The 18836-nt window shown below is 32.5% G+C and overlaps 1 protein-coding gene across 2 annotated transcripts in view; it reads left to right on the top strand.

Moving 5' to 3' along the window:
- Window positions 1-4394: 4394 nt before the first annotated feature.
- Trpm (transient receptor potential cation channel, subfamily M) overlaps window positions 4395-18836 on the top strand; it is a 191250-nt gene continuing 176808 nt past the window's right edge. For both annotated transcript variants that reach the window (XM_089705245.1, XM_089705243.1), the window contains exon 1: window positions 4395-4702. In XM_089705245.1, the coding sequence (XP_089561371.1) occupies window positions 4613-4702 (90 nt within the window). In that variant the 5' untranslated portion in view covers window positions 4395-4612. The remainder of the gene's footprint in view (window positions 4703-18836) is intronic.

Raw genomic sequence — 18836 nt, 5'->3', positions numbered from 1 at the left:
ATAATAGTAATCGTAAACATCTACTAACATTACATAAAAGAACACAAATGGCAAACAATGTAAGCAATGCTTTTAATTTACCATAATGCTACGCAATAAACACGCAAAATATGAATTAACGTGGCTTCAATTACTCCTATTATAATATTACGGTTGAAAATAATGTCATTTTTGTATCAATCTTTTGTCTTTGCTCTTTAATTTATCGAAGATAGTATAGAACATAAAAAATCTATGTAACGTGGTAACGTTTTTTATTGATGTTATTTAAAATTGGTTTATGTATATATCCATGACAAATAATATTTTTTTGTATAAAGGTTATACCTAAGAATATTAATTATTATCTATAATTCAGTTTTCAGCTTAATACGTAGAGACTTCGCATGCTGACTTTTGAGTTTATAAAAACATACAGATGATAAATCGAAAATGCTGATGTAAATATTCTGTACCTTCTCCCCTAAATTTTTACAATAATATAATATGAAAATTATTTAACCTGGTATTGTTTTAATACAAGAAAAATGGACCCATAGGTAAAAGGTTTTAAGCAGGCATCTCATATTTGCTGCACAATTTTTCATTTGTTATCAGATTTTCATAACGTCGTGACAAGATAATAAGGCTATTAGATGATGGTCGAGGTCGTTTTATCTTGCACGCTATAATGTGTTTAACATGGGGAAGGCAAGGCAATGGAAAAATTAACGCATTTTTAGCTTGTTTTAAAAGAATGAACTTATAACCTAGGTGTTTATTTGGGAACAGATTGTGACAAAATACCAACGATGGTCAATTAGGTAGCAAGATACAAATTAGGTAGCAATGTGAATAAGAAAAATATCACAATACTATCTATAACTTAAAAAATAACAAGTTTCAGTTTGAAATAAAAGTAAACTTACTACCTACATACATCTTATTCTAGGTAGGAGTTTTTATTAACAGTATGTATGATATAACGCAATAGGGTTATTTTTTCGCAATTTTCATCGAGTTGTAGTTAGTTACGTAAATAAAAATCGAATAAAAAAAATATTCGATTTGATAAAGACAGGTAGAGAGATTTGTATCATACCGTTGATAGCTTTTCCTGTGAAGTGCATGTAAAAAAGAAATTTTTGGTTTTAAATTTGACTTGTACAAACATACAAACTTGTACTAAAAAAAATACAAACTATAAAAATCCAGTTAACGGTTTTAAATCTGAATTTAATTTTTTCGAATATTCAGACTATTTCATAAAAAAATATATACTTACTAGCGGTCCGCCCCTGCTTCGCCCGTGGTACATATGAAAAATAATTTGGAAAATCCAAAAGTGCACGCCTCATAATTTTTTTTTAATAAATATTTATTAATTATTATTTTTGTTTATTTAATAACAATTAAACCACATCGAATCAGACCCTGAAAAATGAAAGGGTTCTATTCCTGAGCATACTCAAGCGTAAGAGAAAAAAAAAGACTCGATTAGTAAAGTATTTCGGTCGCTATCGTGTTAACAAGAAAAAGGATCCGCACATACAGACACACGGACGTCCAAGACAGAACTTTTTTAAACTGTTTTTTAACTAGTTTAAATAACAAAAATGACATCAAAAATATCATGAACGTTAAAAATAGTGTTTTTTCTTAATATGTGTGTGTATGTATTATCTTACAAGTGCAATGTATGATACATAAAGACATTTTAAGTTTGAAAAATCAGATGTTTTGCGCGAAGTGACAGTAGTACCCACCTCAACGCTTCGCTTATGAGGCGTGCAATAGATGTTGGCCGATTCTGAGACTTACCCGATATGCACAGAAAATTTCATGAGAATCGGTCCACCCGTTTCGGAGGAGTATGCAGACTAACATTGTGACACGAGAATTTTATATATAAGATAAAAATTATAAAATATACTTCTACTTACAACATTTTACCGTCTTCCTATAGTGTCATTAACATTATTTGCTCAGTACATGGAAGAAGCTATAAATCTCTATCTCCTTAATTAGTGTATGCGGCAACACTTGAGACATCTAAATTAAGTGAATTTATCAAACTAATTTATATTGTGTAATCAATCTTGTGCCATCTATTTTTTTAATAATGTCCGAAATATATCACGTCGAAGGAAGTGTTCAGGTAATTGATAACCGTATTTTTTTAATAATAATTTAACATTAAGGGAAATATATAAACGATAAAATAATAATTACAAATTATGTATGATAATTAATTACAATAAAATATACCACTAGTCTTTTATTAAAAAAAAAAATCAAATTCGTACCTTGTCACAATTTTCATTAGAAAAATAAGTTACTTTTCTATTTAAAAATAAAACATCTCAATAAATAAGTCTATATTCCAAACACATACCTACAAATAATGAGAAATTGAAGCGCAAATCCGATTATAAAGTTTCCATTTGCGTGAATAAAACGCAAGCACCAACTTTCATGGATCATATTATTTTATATAAATACTATCGGTCCGCCCCGGCTTCGCCCGTGGTACATAATATGAAAAATAGATGTTGGCCGATTCTCAGACTTACCCGATATGCACAGAAAATTTCATGAGAATCGGTCCACCCGTTTCGGAGGAGTATGCAGACTAACATTGTGACACGAGAAATTTATATATATTACTAGCGGTCCGCCCCGGCTTCGCTCGTGGTACATATTTACGTTTTCTCTACATAAAAACCATCCTCGTACTTCAAGGAATATAATAAAAAAAGAATTATCGAAATCGGTTCAGCCGTTCTCGATTTATGCGCTTACCAACACATTTTGCGATTCATTTTTATATACATATAAGAAGAATAAGAAGATTTATTTTCTTCACATTCATTTAACATAATATCTATTGATATATTACATCATTTCCTTTCCGAGCTACTATGATTCTTGAGTTGTTAAATATGAATTAAAATATATTCGTGATTTGATCTCTTTGTTCTTGCTTTTTTCAGCTTGCTGAAAAAAATATAATGATAATTTTACCGTCATCTCAATCTCATGCCACTATTTAAGAAATACGAAAAACAGGAATTTATAAATTACTAGCTTTCCGCCTGCGGCTTCGCCCGCGTTTTCAAAGAAAAACCCGCATAGTTCCCGTTCCCGTGGGATTTCCGGGATAAAACCTAGCCATGTTACTCGTGGATAATGTAGCTTTCGAATGGTGAAAGAATTTTTAAAATCGGTCCAGTAGTTTATGAGCCTATTCATTACAATCAAACAAACAAAGAAACAAACAAACAAAGTTTTCCTCTTTATAATATTAGTGTAGATACATATTAAAATCCGATCCGAACACGAATAACATATATTATATAAAACATGAAAAAAATATCATTTGTACACTTCAATTTCAAAAATGTTGAAATTTAAAAAATACTCCCATATAAGAATTTTGTTCTAGCAAATAGCTTTTAGGGACAGTCTGCAATTGCTTGAGAGAGCTCCATTTATTATTTACACACGGTAAACAACTGTTGTTGCTTCAAAATGGACCGAGAATACCGAAATATTAAAGAATAAATATGGTAGAGTCAGTAATATAATTTATTTACACTGTTAGTTGTTACCTAAAGTGTGTAAAAGATAGAGTTTAAACATTATTTTAATAGATAATTTAATGTACTTATGTAATAGTACCTCTACATCCAATATATTTTGTTGGATGTAGATATATTATTATTATTAATAAATATGTATAATGCTTAGTATAATGATATTATAATGATGTATGTTTTAAATATTCAATATTATGCGTTCTTTTTTGTTTGAATGTGCAATATTTAATTATAGTTTTGAAATATAGAGTTACATTACACAAAATGTAGAGTGGTAGAGTCGATTGCTAAGGCATATAAAACGTTTTTAATTCAAATTTGTGTTGTAATTATTGTGTGTACTATACAATTGTACCTTTATTTATGATTTAAATTATGTACGTGAATGTATTAAAGCGTACTTTAGTGAACCAATTAGCAATAGGTATTGTGAAAGCGATATAAATACATAATTCTTCACTCTAATTACCGCCATTACTCATAATCGATAAAATTATAATTGTTACTCGTGCATATTACTAAATGAGTAAAATTATACCCGCGACTAAAAAAACGCCTACACTTTTTGTCAGGCAATAACGTAGTTAGTGTAAACTAGGAGTTAACAATTTATAAATAGTTTCCGTATAATGTTAATACGGGGCGTCCTTCAGGATATCCGAGGTGTGCTGAGGGTCACATGTAACCCAAATGTTCTTTGTTTGGTTGAGAGTGGCAGGGGGCGCCAGTGACAGCTGCTGTTAGCTTGCGCCTTGCGGTCCGCAGTCCGCAACTCTCGCCCGGCGCTCCTCGGCACAGAATCTAGTCGGGCTCGTGTTGTCACCAGGAGAGGGTGTGTGCCACAATCCGGCACGGCCAAAACTTTCTTACGTCAAATCAATGGATATAACCTAACACGCCGCGAGTTTAACGAGTTAACATGGAATGTGATTTGGTCCCATAATAATTCCATATGGGTTAAAGTGTTTTACGTGACGTGTTGAATTGCCAATGATGTGAATTAGTTCTGTGCAGTGGTTATAAAAAACCGAGTTATGAGCATTCAAAAGTGCCTTTTGGATAACTCTAGTAGGATGATAAAGGCTATGTCCACTGCGAAATCGTCTAACAATGAAGTCAAAACGGTAAGTGATCGGTGTACCATTCGGTTGTTTTAATAACAATTTATAACAAAGGAGTTTGAGAGAAACGAATAGGTTATCTGCAATATTGACATTTAGGTTATAAATGCTAATATGTTACTTATTACATCGTAACCTTTATAAATAATTCACTCTTGCAAGTGCATTATAAATAAATAATTTCAATTAATTCAATTTAAATTATGTTTGATAGAGCGGTATAAATATTCGCAAGCTGTGCGCGCTCTAGGAATTGGAATTTGTAAGATATTAGACAAATTATTTGACGTTAATTATTCCCATTAGCGTTAATCGACATCGTTCGTTGAACTTAATTTGACCTTAATTCAATGTTTATAAAATAAATTGCAAATATCTACTTTAATTTTAAAGAAATGCTATCATTTTACAACATCTATAAATGTTAGTCACATGAAAGTTCAAAACTCTACATTTCAAAAGAGAACAATGAACATGATTTTGTAAAAGCACAGTAAAATAACGGCATATATTTTGTCCTTGAGATAAGTCGGTATTATTGCAAATGGTATTGTGATTTCAAATATAATTTGAAACGATATAATACTACATGTAACATTGGACTCTACATTTTCATTACTACTGACAATATAGAAGAAAGAAAGAACTTCTTCTTCTTTCTTCTTTCTCTTCTTCTTCTTACTGACAATATAATTCACGTAAATGGCTGGATTTCCAACTCCATTTAAAAAACAACAATTTCTTTTAAAATTCTAACTAGAATTTAATCGATCTACACAGAATTTATGCACAATATTTAAAAAACTATAGTATGTATTTCTTGTTCTGTAACAGGAACTTAAAACGTACGATTTTTTGCAAATTTTGCCAATTTAAGAATTTCGTTAACAGTTTGTTACGTGATGCAAGTGATAATTTAATAGATAACTTATATATATTTTTAACCGACTTCTAATAGTAGGGGAGCCCAGGATGCTAAGTGTGGATTTACTTGAGCGTCACAGGAACCTATTAGAATTGGTAGATTAGACCATAGGGAGAAAAAAAGGTCCTATAATGTTTTCACTTTTAGCGGTGGGGAAGGGTTTTTTGATTTTTTTTTAATTTAAAAAAGAAAAAAATTGTCTTGGAAATACTCAAGCGCGTTAGATATTGATATTTTGCATGCTCCAGGACGTCACTGAAAAAAAGTATACGTTAATCTGACGATTTAAGTGGCGATTTAATCGCTATGAAGAAAGGGTAAAAAATTAAAGTAATATTATTCGAGCGCGTCAGATTAATATATGGGGGGGTTAATTACAATATAAGAAGTCCCCATTTCGCTAATCTGACGATTCGAGCTCAACCTTAGGGAATTATGGATTATTCAAATTTTCCAGCGGGACCCCTGAGCGCACCCACCAACCATAACTGCTCATATTGACTAGAGGTACTAATGAATAGCTAAGGTACCGTCCCTTATAGTAATCTGACGCGCTCGAGTAAATCCCAAAATCCCCTCTTGGGCTCCCCTACTATAAAAAAGGAGGAGATTCTCAGGTCGGCGGGTATTCTTTTTTTTACTAGATGTGTTATATATATATTTGGTTTTACAATCTCATAATGCCTCATTTAGAACTTTAATTTCAATAAAAAGTAGCTTTTTTGACCTGGGTTCCTCAACTACATATTTATATTTTAATAGTATCGAAATTGGCGATATGTGTAAGCTGTGATAGCATAACAGACAAACATACAAACTTTCGCATATCAGTATGGATGTTTTGTGTAATAATAATTTTGGTGGATGATGTAAAAATTGTCAAAGGAGGTGCAGAATAGATAATGTTCAAACAAACAAAGGGTTGGGTTAGCACGTCAATGGTTAAAATGAGTAATATGGTGCCACGTCATAGTTTTGGAATAATACACGTTTTTTATTACGTCTTTATCACTGATTTAGCGTTACTTTATTTACGTATTGTTATTTACGTACTGTACTATAAGTTCTCTTTATACTATGCTAATACGATGTCAACTGTAGATAGAATTGGTTGACTTGTATCAATAGATAATATATGGTAGAGCCGTGTTTAAATTAGGTAGTTTTATAAATACAATATGTAGAGAAGTTATTGAATTTTCAATGAAATCAATGTTAGAAATTGATTGATAATACTTTCGTTTTTAAGCATAATTAATAATTTTTATAATAATGATATTGATTTAAGAACACAAAAAGATTCCAGAATGGACGCTATCTTTTCAAAATATACATATCCTAAAGTAATGAATGCGTAATATACCGTTAATGACGTTTGGAGCCAAATTTATGTATGTTCCTACCTACATATGTGTAAATTTTGCATTTCAAAAGAAAAAATGATACCTATCATTACTTGAAACGACAAAAATGAAACGACGGAGTAGAGCTGCGTTGCGAATTCATTATTTTAAGAGCATTGAATAAAAAAAATAGATTTTCTTCATTACTTTCAGCTGTTTTCATCGGATAGTAATTACATGACATAATGTTTCATATGAAGATATTTAATATCAAGACAATAACAGTACAATTATGAGTAATTATTTGGGTCGTTGTACGTTTTGATGATATGTTTCTACGAACTTTCTTACTTAATTGGCTTCCAGTGGTTCTTCGCTTGTCTATTTGGCCTCTATTAGAGGACAACTGAAGATATATTAAAGTAAATTTATAGTGGAACATTTATTATTAATAAACGAATATACAATTCAAACAAATACTTTCACTTTCGTGCTTATATTATTCTGAAATTCCTTTGAGTTTAGTTAAAAGAGGATTTTGGAATTAATGGTCGGTTTTAAAATAAATTAAATAATTATAATTGGTCCTTATGGACATATTTTGAGTAACATTTTAACAAAATCCATTATAGTACATGTGTAGATATTTATTATTCCTAAATACAAGAATAATCTTTGCGTTTGTAAGTTTGGATGTGGTTATATTTTATAAGATAGATCGATTTTGACTGTTTTCTTAGTTATATTACGTATAAGTATTTTATTATGAAGTAAATTTGGATAACAATGAATTACTTCCAATAATCCCACAACATCTGTGTTGTGTGTTGCAGTAATAATCGCAAAATATATTATCGTTTTAGATAGTTCGCATACGATCAGTGATCACCATAAACTAAATACACACATTGCTCCTTATGAAAATAGGCCATTCAATACGAACACTTCAAGATCAGAATTATTTATATCTTGGTAAAATTGATAAAGCAATCCGCGAATGCGTGGCGTCAGCTTATTATTTTGTGTGATTTATAGTGAATATCTGTTGCAGAATAAGAAACAATGTAACAAAGAGGGAGAATATTAATAATACAGTGCCACAGATAATATAATAGGTATATTCTGGATAGTACAATCGTATTTTATTTATCAGAGTGTATACGTTCTATAGGAAGGCTGATCACCTACTTGTCCCTAAAGAAAATCGATCAGTGAATCAGATGTATACTGCATCTACACCTTACCCCATTAGGGGACATGGGACTTCATTTTTATACGTTCTATAAACTACGAAAAAAAAAAATGTTAACACGACGAAGAAGCATATAACACCAATAAAAATGGATACCAATCTAGCTAAAGCCTATCCCACAATAATCTAGAAGGCCGAAAAAGCAATAAAGACCTATCTAACGGTATCAGTGTCTCTAGTGCCGTGATAATTTATCCAGGTTCTGTATAACCTCCTTTGAAATGTGATTTTAAAACATATCTTCCTAAAAGTCTATTAATAAGAATAAAGACAGACACATATAAAGAGCTTGATTCGTATTCAATTTTTTCTATAAATATTGTAAATTACTTTAAAGATAGTTACGTTAGTCATAACAAAAATTAACGTAAGCGTTATGTTGATTTAGTTGGTACTATTTAAGTAAGTTTAAGATATAAAAATTAATTTTGTCCTTACCTATAATTGGTGGATACATCCTTAACATTTATATATTTCTAGATTTAAGCTCGCAAGATTTGTATGTATTTACTGTTGGTTTGGCTTAATAAATAAATAAATAAAGAGCTTCAATGCCTTACCTTATTTTACCTTCATATGATTAGTCTGAAATCGCAAATTTTTGCCACAAGGGTAGAGATAGGAAAATAAAATTATCTTTGCACAAGGAATTGTCAGTTTATCTGGTATTGGCTCTACCCTAGTGAGGCGTGCGATATGTTTATTTCACATGTGTTTCATTGATCATAATCGAAACGAAAGACGATCTGGGGCCGTATTATGACCGCCGTATATGAATTGAACTGACTGGTAAATTCATATTATACCATAATTAACCATGGCTGGTTATTGCGTACATAATATGAATTTGCCAGGAAATAAGTGGTCATAATACGGCTCTACCATATGTTTTATGCAGGTCAAGATTTTATCAAATGCGTTTAAAGAGAAAGAGTAATCTACAAACAATTTTGTTCTCTAATCTTAAATTTAATCTTGTCACACTTTATCATAATGGGTGTCTTTACTCATATCTCGCTTATAATCTCATTAACTCGGATAAATGGCCTTGTCGCAAAGATAAGGATAGATCAAACAGATTTTGGCGTTATAGATAAGATTAATATCAATAGTGAATGAGTTATTTATTAAACTCTTCAATATAACTACGCGTAATGGAAATGTTATTACAATTTTACACAGTATAGTTTATTAGGTAGCCTTATCAATTAGCAATGATCTCTTCCAGGCAACCGGGTTGCTTTAGAATAAATATACGATACTTGCCAAACTATCTCGGTGTTTTGATAGGTTGGCTTGCTATTTTAGTTGAAGCTGGCTTTTGTCGTCAAGATGGATTTCTTAATCCAGTTAAAGGATTTCAGAGAGTTGTGCAAGACATCAGAGTTAGTAACCAGGGGATCAAAAGCAAGATGCACTAATTCTGGATAGTGGTTCTCTTTGACATTAGATGTACTTCGAGTTTGAAAAATACCAGTGATTTATTTATGTAATCACATCCAAAACTTATCGTATTTTATAAAGGAGTAACATATTTATTGCAAATAGCGAGGCGAATGAAGTGGTACTAGAAAACAATTTTATATGAATACTAGATGTGGCCCGCGGTTTTATCTGCATCGCTCCGCTGTTATTGGTCTTAGCGTGATGATATATTAGCCTTTTTGGATAAATGGACAGTGGAATAATTTTTAAAATCGGACAGTACTTCCTCAGATTGCGCGTTCAAGCAAACAAACAAACTCTCCAGATAATTTAGATAATATTAGTATAGATTATTGCTAGAAACCGAATATTGGTATGCACGATTCGAGTTCATGTATTATATAAATATACACCAAAGATCCGATGGGACTAAACGATGCTTTACATCTGGTAACCCACATGCTTCGATATTCAGGGCTACATCCAATTTATTATGTACAAATGGGTATAGTCTCTAAGCATGGTGTTCAATGTTGTAGGGGAACAAAAATGAGATCGGTTGCATAAAGCATAAATATTAACTAATTTACAGGATTAATTAAAAAGTAATAAGTAATAAGCTTTAGGAATTGATTGGGAAAGTTAGATTGATATTAGATAGATGGGATAATAGGGTGCAATTGTGCGTATAATTACTTATGACCAACGCCTTATTATAGCATGAAATTAATTTTTGTTAATAACTCTATGTATAATGCTGAATTTTTCTAAGACAATGTACAAATAAAGGGAACATAACACTTACATTAAATCAAACATAAAATAATATTAAAGTTCACTAACAGTTGCTGGTTACATAACTTCCGCGAAACATGATTTATTACAAAACTCAAGACCCAAAACCGTAAATAATCGCTCGAAACAACTTTGATATTCTCGCAAAGATTCACAACTATTGGAGTTTCGAAGTGGTAAGTGACAACCGACTACTTCCGACGTGGAAATTTAATAAATGCCAATCGAAGTCTAAGAGCTTTGTATTTCCACAGTAAATATATTAAAACAGTAAGGAAACTACTAAACGTTCGAAACGGCTGACTCAAACAATGCGCATCGATGAGACTCGTAAGCAGCTGTTGTGGCGGACTTGTCAGTTATAGCGAGTGCTCTCTTTAAAGAGCTCGAGAAAAGGTTTGGCTTTATAGCGTTAGTAATTATTTTACCGAAAAGGCTTAGTTGCTTACTCTTCATATTCTATATACTGTGGTATTTATCTAACGCTTTATATTTCACTCTGAATGCGGTTGAATTTTATTCGATAGCAAATATGCGACAATGCAACAGTTTTCTAAATTATTTATGGTAGAATAAAAACGTGCGTTGTGCGGTCTGAAAACAATACAGTGTTTTTGTATAATACCTTTGTTTCGTTTGTTACTAAAAATGTTTTATAATAATATGTATTATTATTGGCTCTATACATATTTTGTTTTGTGTTTAAGCGTATTATGGAGTAAGTATTAGCGGAATATTAAAGTTAACGTTATCTACGACCCTTTTAAGGACAAATTAGCAATAATTTTAACCATAAAATGAAATTTAAGATTTAGCATCAAATTTAATTAATTAGCTAGGTTTAAGACTAGGCTATATAACTAATTACTAAACACTTCATTATGTGAGTGTAAAATGAGACAAAAAATACTTTCTGGCTATTTTTTCGAAACCCAATAGTTTGTTATGACTAAAACAAATCCTGTACCATGTCAAAGTGTAATTGGATTTCTGTACTTTGAAATACGAAATTTATTTTTCATATAAATGTATTGAACTATGTTCTTACCAAAAAATTGTGTTTACTTTAGCTTCTATTGGGAATACCTCCATTTAAAAGTTAGTATTGCCTTTTCGTTTTCTATACAATATGTGTTTCTCTATAATAATCTTGTCGTTTCCAATAACACGAAAATGTTAATTGAACATCATCTTAATATATATAAATCTCGTGTCACAATGTTTGTCCTCAATGGACTCCTAAACCACTTAACCGATTATAATAAAATTCGCACACCATGTGCAGTTCGATCCCACTTGAGAGATAGGATAGTTATTATGAAGAAAAACGTAAACCACGGGCGAAGCCGGGGCTAACCGCTAGTATAGTATAAAATAAAGTCTATGTCTCTGTCTGTTCGTTGCTATGTAGTACTTTAAAACTACGCAACGAATATTTTTAAGAGCTTTTTAATACATAAAGTGGTTCTTGAGGATTGTTTTTAATATACATATATCGCTAAGTTTTCTACAAAGCGGGCGAAGCCGCAAGCGAAATTAGTGTTTTATATAGGTAAATTAATCAATTCATAAATTTGCAAATATAATAGTTATTTTTTACTTTTGCACAAACGTTTAAAGCAGTTAATTAATCATTCAACTGAATTTCGCTCACATGAATATGAATATTGCAATGCACACAGATACTAAAACAAACTACAGTTACCGCATACTTATTGCTTGTAATTATATTGAATGTCGATTGATATGGGTCTACCAGAATCTGATGGCATATTTATATTTAAGAAATAAAAAGATTTTCATGTGGCAACTTATTTGACAACTATCAAATTGGTTGTCAAATTATTTGTCTTTTTTGCAGTTGATAAATAATTTTTAGGATTTTGTCTAAAAAATCTTCGAAAATGTCGAAAAAGCAGCTGTGATCACAAGCAAGAGGTGTTGTTTATAATGTGTATAGAAAAATATTTGATGAAGAAGGGTCAAACACATCACAATTTTCAATTTAGAAGATTTTATTGGTAAATTGGACTAACCCGCTTTGATACTTTCAATTAAAAAATATTATATGTAGGTAACTATAATATTGTTTGTTGATTGGAATATGATTTTATGAAAACTTATTACAGGAGTTTCCAATATGGCTATTCGTCAAGTCCAAGCTGTCCAAGTCAATTTTATAATGTGTGTATCTGTTAACTGTATCTACAGACGCTCCGATTTGGTTGGTGCCAACCATATCGGAACCGACATGGCAACCATTCCAACATTGCTACAGATTGTCCGACGGTTGGCCTTCCAACTGTCAGTTGACCATAGAGTAATATGTCAGTTGACCATAGTACGAAGAGAATGGACTAAATTCTACTATAGAAATAGAGAAAATTACAGTCATATGCGGCTCTTATAACTTATTTTTTAAGGTTTTTAATGTAGCCGCACTGTCAATTTTTTTAATACTTCTAACATAATAAAATACGCTTGATTTCTGGCATCTCTATTTGCGTAATCTTTGTTACTTAAGTCCCACAAACAGGGAAAGTCTTTATATAGTTCCAGTAATTTTATTAATATGTCACGTTCGGTGACCGTAACTCCCTCGGCGTTCATGTTGACGTCCTACACCGGCGGCGTTGCAAATGTGAATGAGCCAATTACCTATATTACTCTATGGAATGAGCCGATTTGGTCGGAACAAAGCTTCCAAACGTTCCAATTTGGTTGGATCGGATAGGAAGTTGGTTTGGTCGGTATTGCTGGCGCATCCGACCACGTCAAACCAATATTAATAATAATTATGTCGGACCGACCGCTCTCTACACTTTCCGATTTGGTCGTGGTCGGATGGTTGGCACCAACCAAATCGGAGCGTCTGTAGATGCTTTTATACTTGCGAAAATAAACATAGTTTTATTTTATTTTATAAAAAAATTATAAGCAGCCTAGTTTTCTATCGATATAACATCGATATTTTCACATGGCATAATGATAATGAACATACAAATATAGGTATGTGTAAATAATAATATGTACTACCTGTATAAAAGTAATATATATATTATACATGTAAGTATGTACCTACATAATATTAAATGGATATCTCATTATTAAGTACAGTATTGTCCACTTATGTAATATGAGTTATGACTAATGATATTGAGAACAAACTAAAAAATAAGCAGTATCAAGATCGTTCAGTCCATTTTTCCTAGGGTTGCACACTCAAAATTTTGATTTCCCTAATTGCCATCAGATTCTGGTTTACCTATACATTATTTTGATGACCCAAAAATAAATAAATACAAAAATGAATAAACCAAATGTCCAAGTATCCACACAGGTATTTAGACAGGCAAAGAAATAATATAAGTAGAGCTCATTTTCAAATTCTTCTCTATATTTTAGTTTTTAAGTAAATAAATAAATCTTGATGTGTGTTCATGACTCTAATTAAAATTAATGTAAAACAAATTACTTATTGGTTTAACATAAATTATATACAAGATATTTCTTACGTTATAATGTGCTGAGAAAACTCGAATCTATCGTATCAAAAATTCCCAATTCTTTAGGTAAAGGCAAGCATTCTGTCTTTCATCATGACATATCCATCGAGATAGTATGTACTACGTACTAGAGAGGCGATCGCTACTACACTCTCTTTAACACGAGCTAGAGGTAAGAATCACAAGTCTCTTTAGTCTGTGTCGGACTGTGCCCCCCGCTTGCCGCGTCAACACGTGTTATTGCTCTGTTCAAAATGCCTTCGTGTTTGCTTAGATATTGTTTTACAAGTTCCCATAATACAAACAAAGCCCGAGGAGTGACTTTTCACCAGTAAGTTTCCTTATTATGAGTAAGTCATGCATTTTACTAATATTGTTATCATTTTGCGAAAAATCACCACGCGTTCTGCGTTTCGCGCCATTTTTCATAGACTAACAGCACAGACGTGACACTATCGATGAGTCTGTTAAAAAAATGTAACTGGATTTTTTTAACTATGTATATATACTAGGAAAGATTACCGTGGTGTAGTATCTAAATATTTATACTTTTACCCGACTACGCAAAGTAAAACGGTAGGTTATATTAAGTAATATTTATTTATTTACCTATTTTTATTTATTAAAAAAAGGTTAATCAACAGTTGTTCCAATAGGATTTATAAATTATTATGCACAACAATTACAAATAAACACAACATTCACAGAAACTAATACAGTAAAAGTTCCTTAATCGCGCTTCCTTTATTCGTGTTTTCACTATTCGCGGATTAAAAAAATGCGACCCAATTTCTATATTCACGACTAAAAATTTTTTTTATTCGCGGATTTAATAAGTACATACATAATAATAAAATTATTCCAATAGGTATCTTACCCAATATCCTTGTCAAATGGAATAATAAGAAAGTAAAATAGATCTTATTACAAGTTTGCCTAAAGTACATAATATTATGTTCTTAAATGATATCGCCGAGGCCTTTGACACAAGCCGCCTTTGTCGCAAGCCACCTCTGCGGCGATTGATGTTTTTGAGAATGTAAATAAACAGAATGGAAGCAACCTTATAACTCAATAAATAAAGTATATTTTTAAATGTAGTTCCGTTTATAGTAAAAGCCGCTTTGCGTATTTATTGTTTCGTCTTTCACATTCGTTACAAAAATTGTGATCGAGTAAGGGGGCGTCCATAAATTACGTGAGGTGTTTTTTAAAATTTTCTGCACCTCCCTCCCCCCCTGGTGAGATGTCGTGAGAATTTATTCAACCCCTCCCCCATCCTCGAATCTCACGTGAGATTTTTCAAAATGTGAGTTTCTTATACGTAAACGCCATCAACATTGAATCATCGTATCCATTTAATTAGGGCTATTATAAACCAATACTCCAAAATTCGATTACATCATGAAGCAAAAACTGATAAAACTATTGATTACTACACAAAACGACAAAAGCTTACTAAATTGATATTATTTAAAGGAAATTAAAATACATAGTTTAATATAAAATCCTCGTTTTATTAATTCCCTAGTATCAGTACCACCAGATAGTACCGAGTAAACAGATTGCACAATGTGTCGCATCTGCACGCATTGCTTAATCTTTGAACTTGAAGCCACGCCTCGCTCGTTCCACACGTACCCCACCACATCGGCCGCGCGCAATGTTTTTGTTTGGAATAACCCCTCTAGTAGTACATACTATCTCGATGGACATATCTTATGATCTTTTCTTTCCATTAAGATGAGGGAATAAAGTTCTAGGTACGTAAAGCTGGCGATGAAAAATTAGCGAAATTAAAAAAAAACAACACCAGAATTTGTTGCTTATTTGTTGCTAATTAGTTGCTATAATGACGATTTTGTTGCTCAACCCGTTTGCTGAAAATCAGCAACAGTTCTAGCTTAACGTTAAGGTAGCGTGAAGAAATCGAAAAAAGGGATGGATCGTTGCAAAAATGCAGGTGAATTTGTTGCTAATTTGTTGCTGCATAAAAACAGTGAAAATTTTGAATTTTTTTCATTGGCGCCAAAAATAACACTGGCCACGTCAACTTAATTGTCGATTTTCGGTAGTGAAACATAAAAAAAAATTTGTTGCTCCTCACATCGTTCACTGGCACAGTGTACAAAGCCAGCAACAAAATAGAAACCGGAAGTAGAGTTAATTTTGAAACCAGTTTGCTAGAAATTCGTCCACGCCAGCTTAACTGTCGATTTTCGGTAGTGAAACATAAAAAAAAAATTTGTTGCTCCTCACATCGTTCACTGGCACAGTGTACAGAGCCAGCAACAAAATAGAAACCGGAAGTAGAGTTAATTTTGAAACCGGTTTGCTAGAAAATCGTCCACGCCAGCTTAACTGTCAATTTTCGGTAGTTAAACATAAAAAAAAAATTGTTGCTCCTCACATCGTTCACTGGCACAGTGTACAGAGCCAGCAACAAAATAGAAACCGGAAGTAGAGTTAATTTTGAAACCGGTTTGCTAGAAATTCGTTCACGCCAGCTTAACTGTCAATTTTCGGTAGTGAAACATAAAAAAAAAATTTGTTGCTCCTCACATCGTTCACTGGCACAGTGTACAGAGCCAGCAACAAAATAGAAACCGGAAGTAGAGTTAATTTTGAAACCGGTTTGCTAGAAATTCGTTCACGCCAGCTTAACTGTCAATTTTCGGTAGTGAAACATAAAAAAAAAATTTGTTGCTCCTCACATCGTTCACTGGCACAGTGTACAGAGCCAGCAACAAAATAGAAAAAGGAAGTAGAGTTAATTTTGAAACCGGTTTGCTAGAAAATCGTCCACGACAGCTTAACTGTCGATTTTCGGTAGTGAAACATAAAAAAAAATTTGTTGCTTCTCACATCGTTCACTGGCACAGTGTACAAAGCCAGCAACAAAATAAAAACCGGAATTAGAGTGAATAAATTGACGAATTTCTAGCAAACCGGTTTAAAAATTAACTCTACTTCCGGTTTCTATTTTGTTGCTGGCTCTGTACACTGTGCCAGTGAACGATGTGAGAAGCAACAAATTTTTTTTTTATGTTTCACTACCGAAAATCGACAGTTAAGCTGGCGTGGACGATTTTCTAGCAAACCGGTTTCAAAATTAACTCTACTTCCTTTTTCTATTTTGTTGCTGGCTCTGTACACTGTGACAGTGAACGATGTGAGGAGCAACAAATTTTTTTTTTATGTTTCACTACCGAAAATCGACAGTTAAGCTGGCGTGGACGATTTTCTAGCAAACCGGTTTCAAAATTAACTCTACTTCCGGTTTCTATTTTGTTGCTGGTTCTGTACACTGTGCCAGTGAACGATGTGAGGAGCAACAAATTTTTTTTTTATGTTTCACTACCGAAAATCGACAGTTAAGCTGGCGTGGACGAATTTCTAGCAAACCGGTATCAAAATTAACTCTACCTTCGGTTTCTATTTTGTTGCTGGCTCTGTACACTGTGCCAGTGAACGATGTGAGGAGCAACAAATTTTTTTTTATGTTTCACTACCGAAAATCGACAGTTAAGCTGGCGTGGACGATTTTCTAGCAAACCGGTTTCAAAATTAACTCTACTTCCGGTTTCTATTTTGTTGCTGGCTCTGTACACTGTGCCAGTGAACGATGTGAGGAGCAACAAATTTTTTTTTTATGTTTCACTACCGAAAATCGACAGTTAAGCTGGCGTGGACGAATTTCTAGCAAACCGGTATCAAAATTAACTCTACCTTCGGTTTCTATTTTGTTGCTGGCTCTGTACACTGTGCCAGTGAACGATGTGAGGAGCAACAAATTTTTTTTTATGTTTCACTACCGAAAATCGACAGTTAAGCTGGCGTGGACGATTTTCTAGCAAACCGGTTTCAAAATTAACTCTACTTCCGGTTTCTATTTTGTTGCTGGCTCTGTACACTGTGCCAGTGAACGATGTGAGGAGCAACAAATTTTTTTTTATGTTTCACTACCGAAAATCGACAATTAAGTTGACGTGGCCAGTGTTATTTTTGGCGCCAATGAAAAAAATTCAAAATTTTCACTGTTTTTATGCAGCAACAAATTAGCAACAAATTCACCTGCATTTTTGCAACGATCCATCCCTTTTTCCGATTTCTTCACGCTACCTTAACGTTAAGCTAGAACTGTTGCTGATTTTCAGCGAACGGGTTGAGCAACAAAATCGTCATTATAGCAACTAATTAGCAACAAATAAGCAACAAATTCTGGTGTTGTTTTTTTTTAATTTCGCTAATTTTTCATCGCCAGCTTTACGTACCTTAAAGTTCTCCTGTTTGCGCATAGCCTCTGGCATTGTAATATCTTCTAGGCATATGAGTTACTTATGAGGTTTCACTCAAGTGATCGTATGTGAAATTTAGTCGCTTATAATTTGCAACAAGTTAAATCTGCAAAGGTAAAATAAATAATTAGTAAAAATTTTATCGTACAAAATGTCCCAAGAGAATGGAATTTCAGGTAACGTAAGTGTGTATATCTCTTTAGGTAATACCTTTAAGTTTAACCTAATAAATATTAAAAAGACAGAACCATTATTGTGTACATAATATGTGCATTTTATGAATTAGAATATCTATCTACTTACTTAGTCCTTCTGATTAGTACCAAATATTGAATTTTAAGTATGTACTAATGAAAGTTTGGAAAATCCAAAAGTGAACGACTCATAGAAGTATGGGATTAATCTCCATTAAATTATCTCGACAATAGTATGCAAAATATCTTGATTCCGTGAACTAACAAGGCTATAATAATAAGAATAGCTGCAAAAATGAGGCGAAAAAAATTTTTCGATCGTAAATAGCACTCTCTGATGCTTCGCATCATGAGTCGTGCAATTATGGTACGTTTGACATAGTTTAACTGGCATGTATT

The sequence above is a fragment of the Colias philodice genome, chromosome 16 (genome assembly GCF_061535455.1).
Source record: "Colias philodice isolate Cphi_HAF_F1 chromosome 16, ilColPhil1 Martin Lab GWU primary, whole genome shotgun sequence".
In the NCBI taxonomy this organism is placed as follows: domain Eukaryota; kingdom Metazoa; phylum Arthropoda; class Insecta; order Lepidoptera; family Pieridae; genus Colias; species Colias philodice.
The sequence above is the reverse complement of the archived record's forward strand: the minus strand, read 5'-3'. Positions and strand labels throughout refer to the sequence as shown.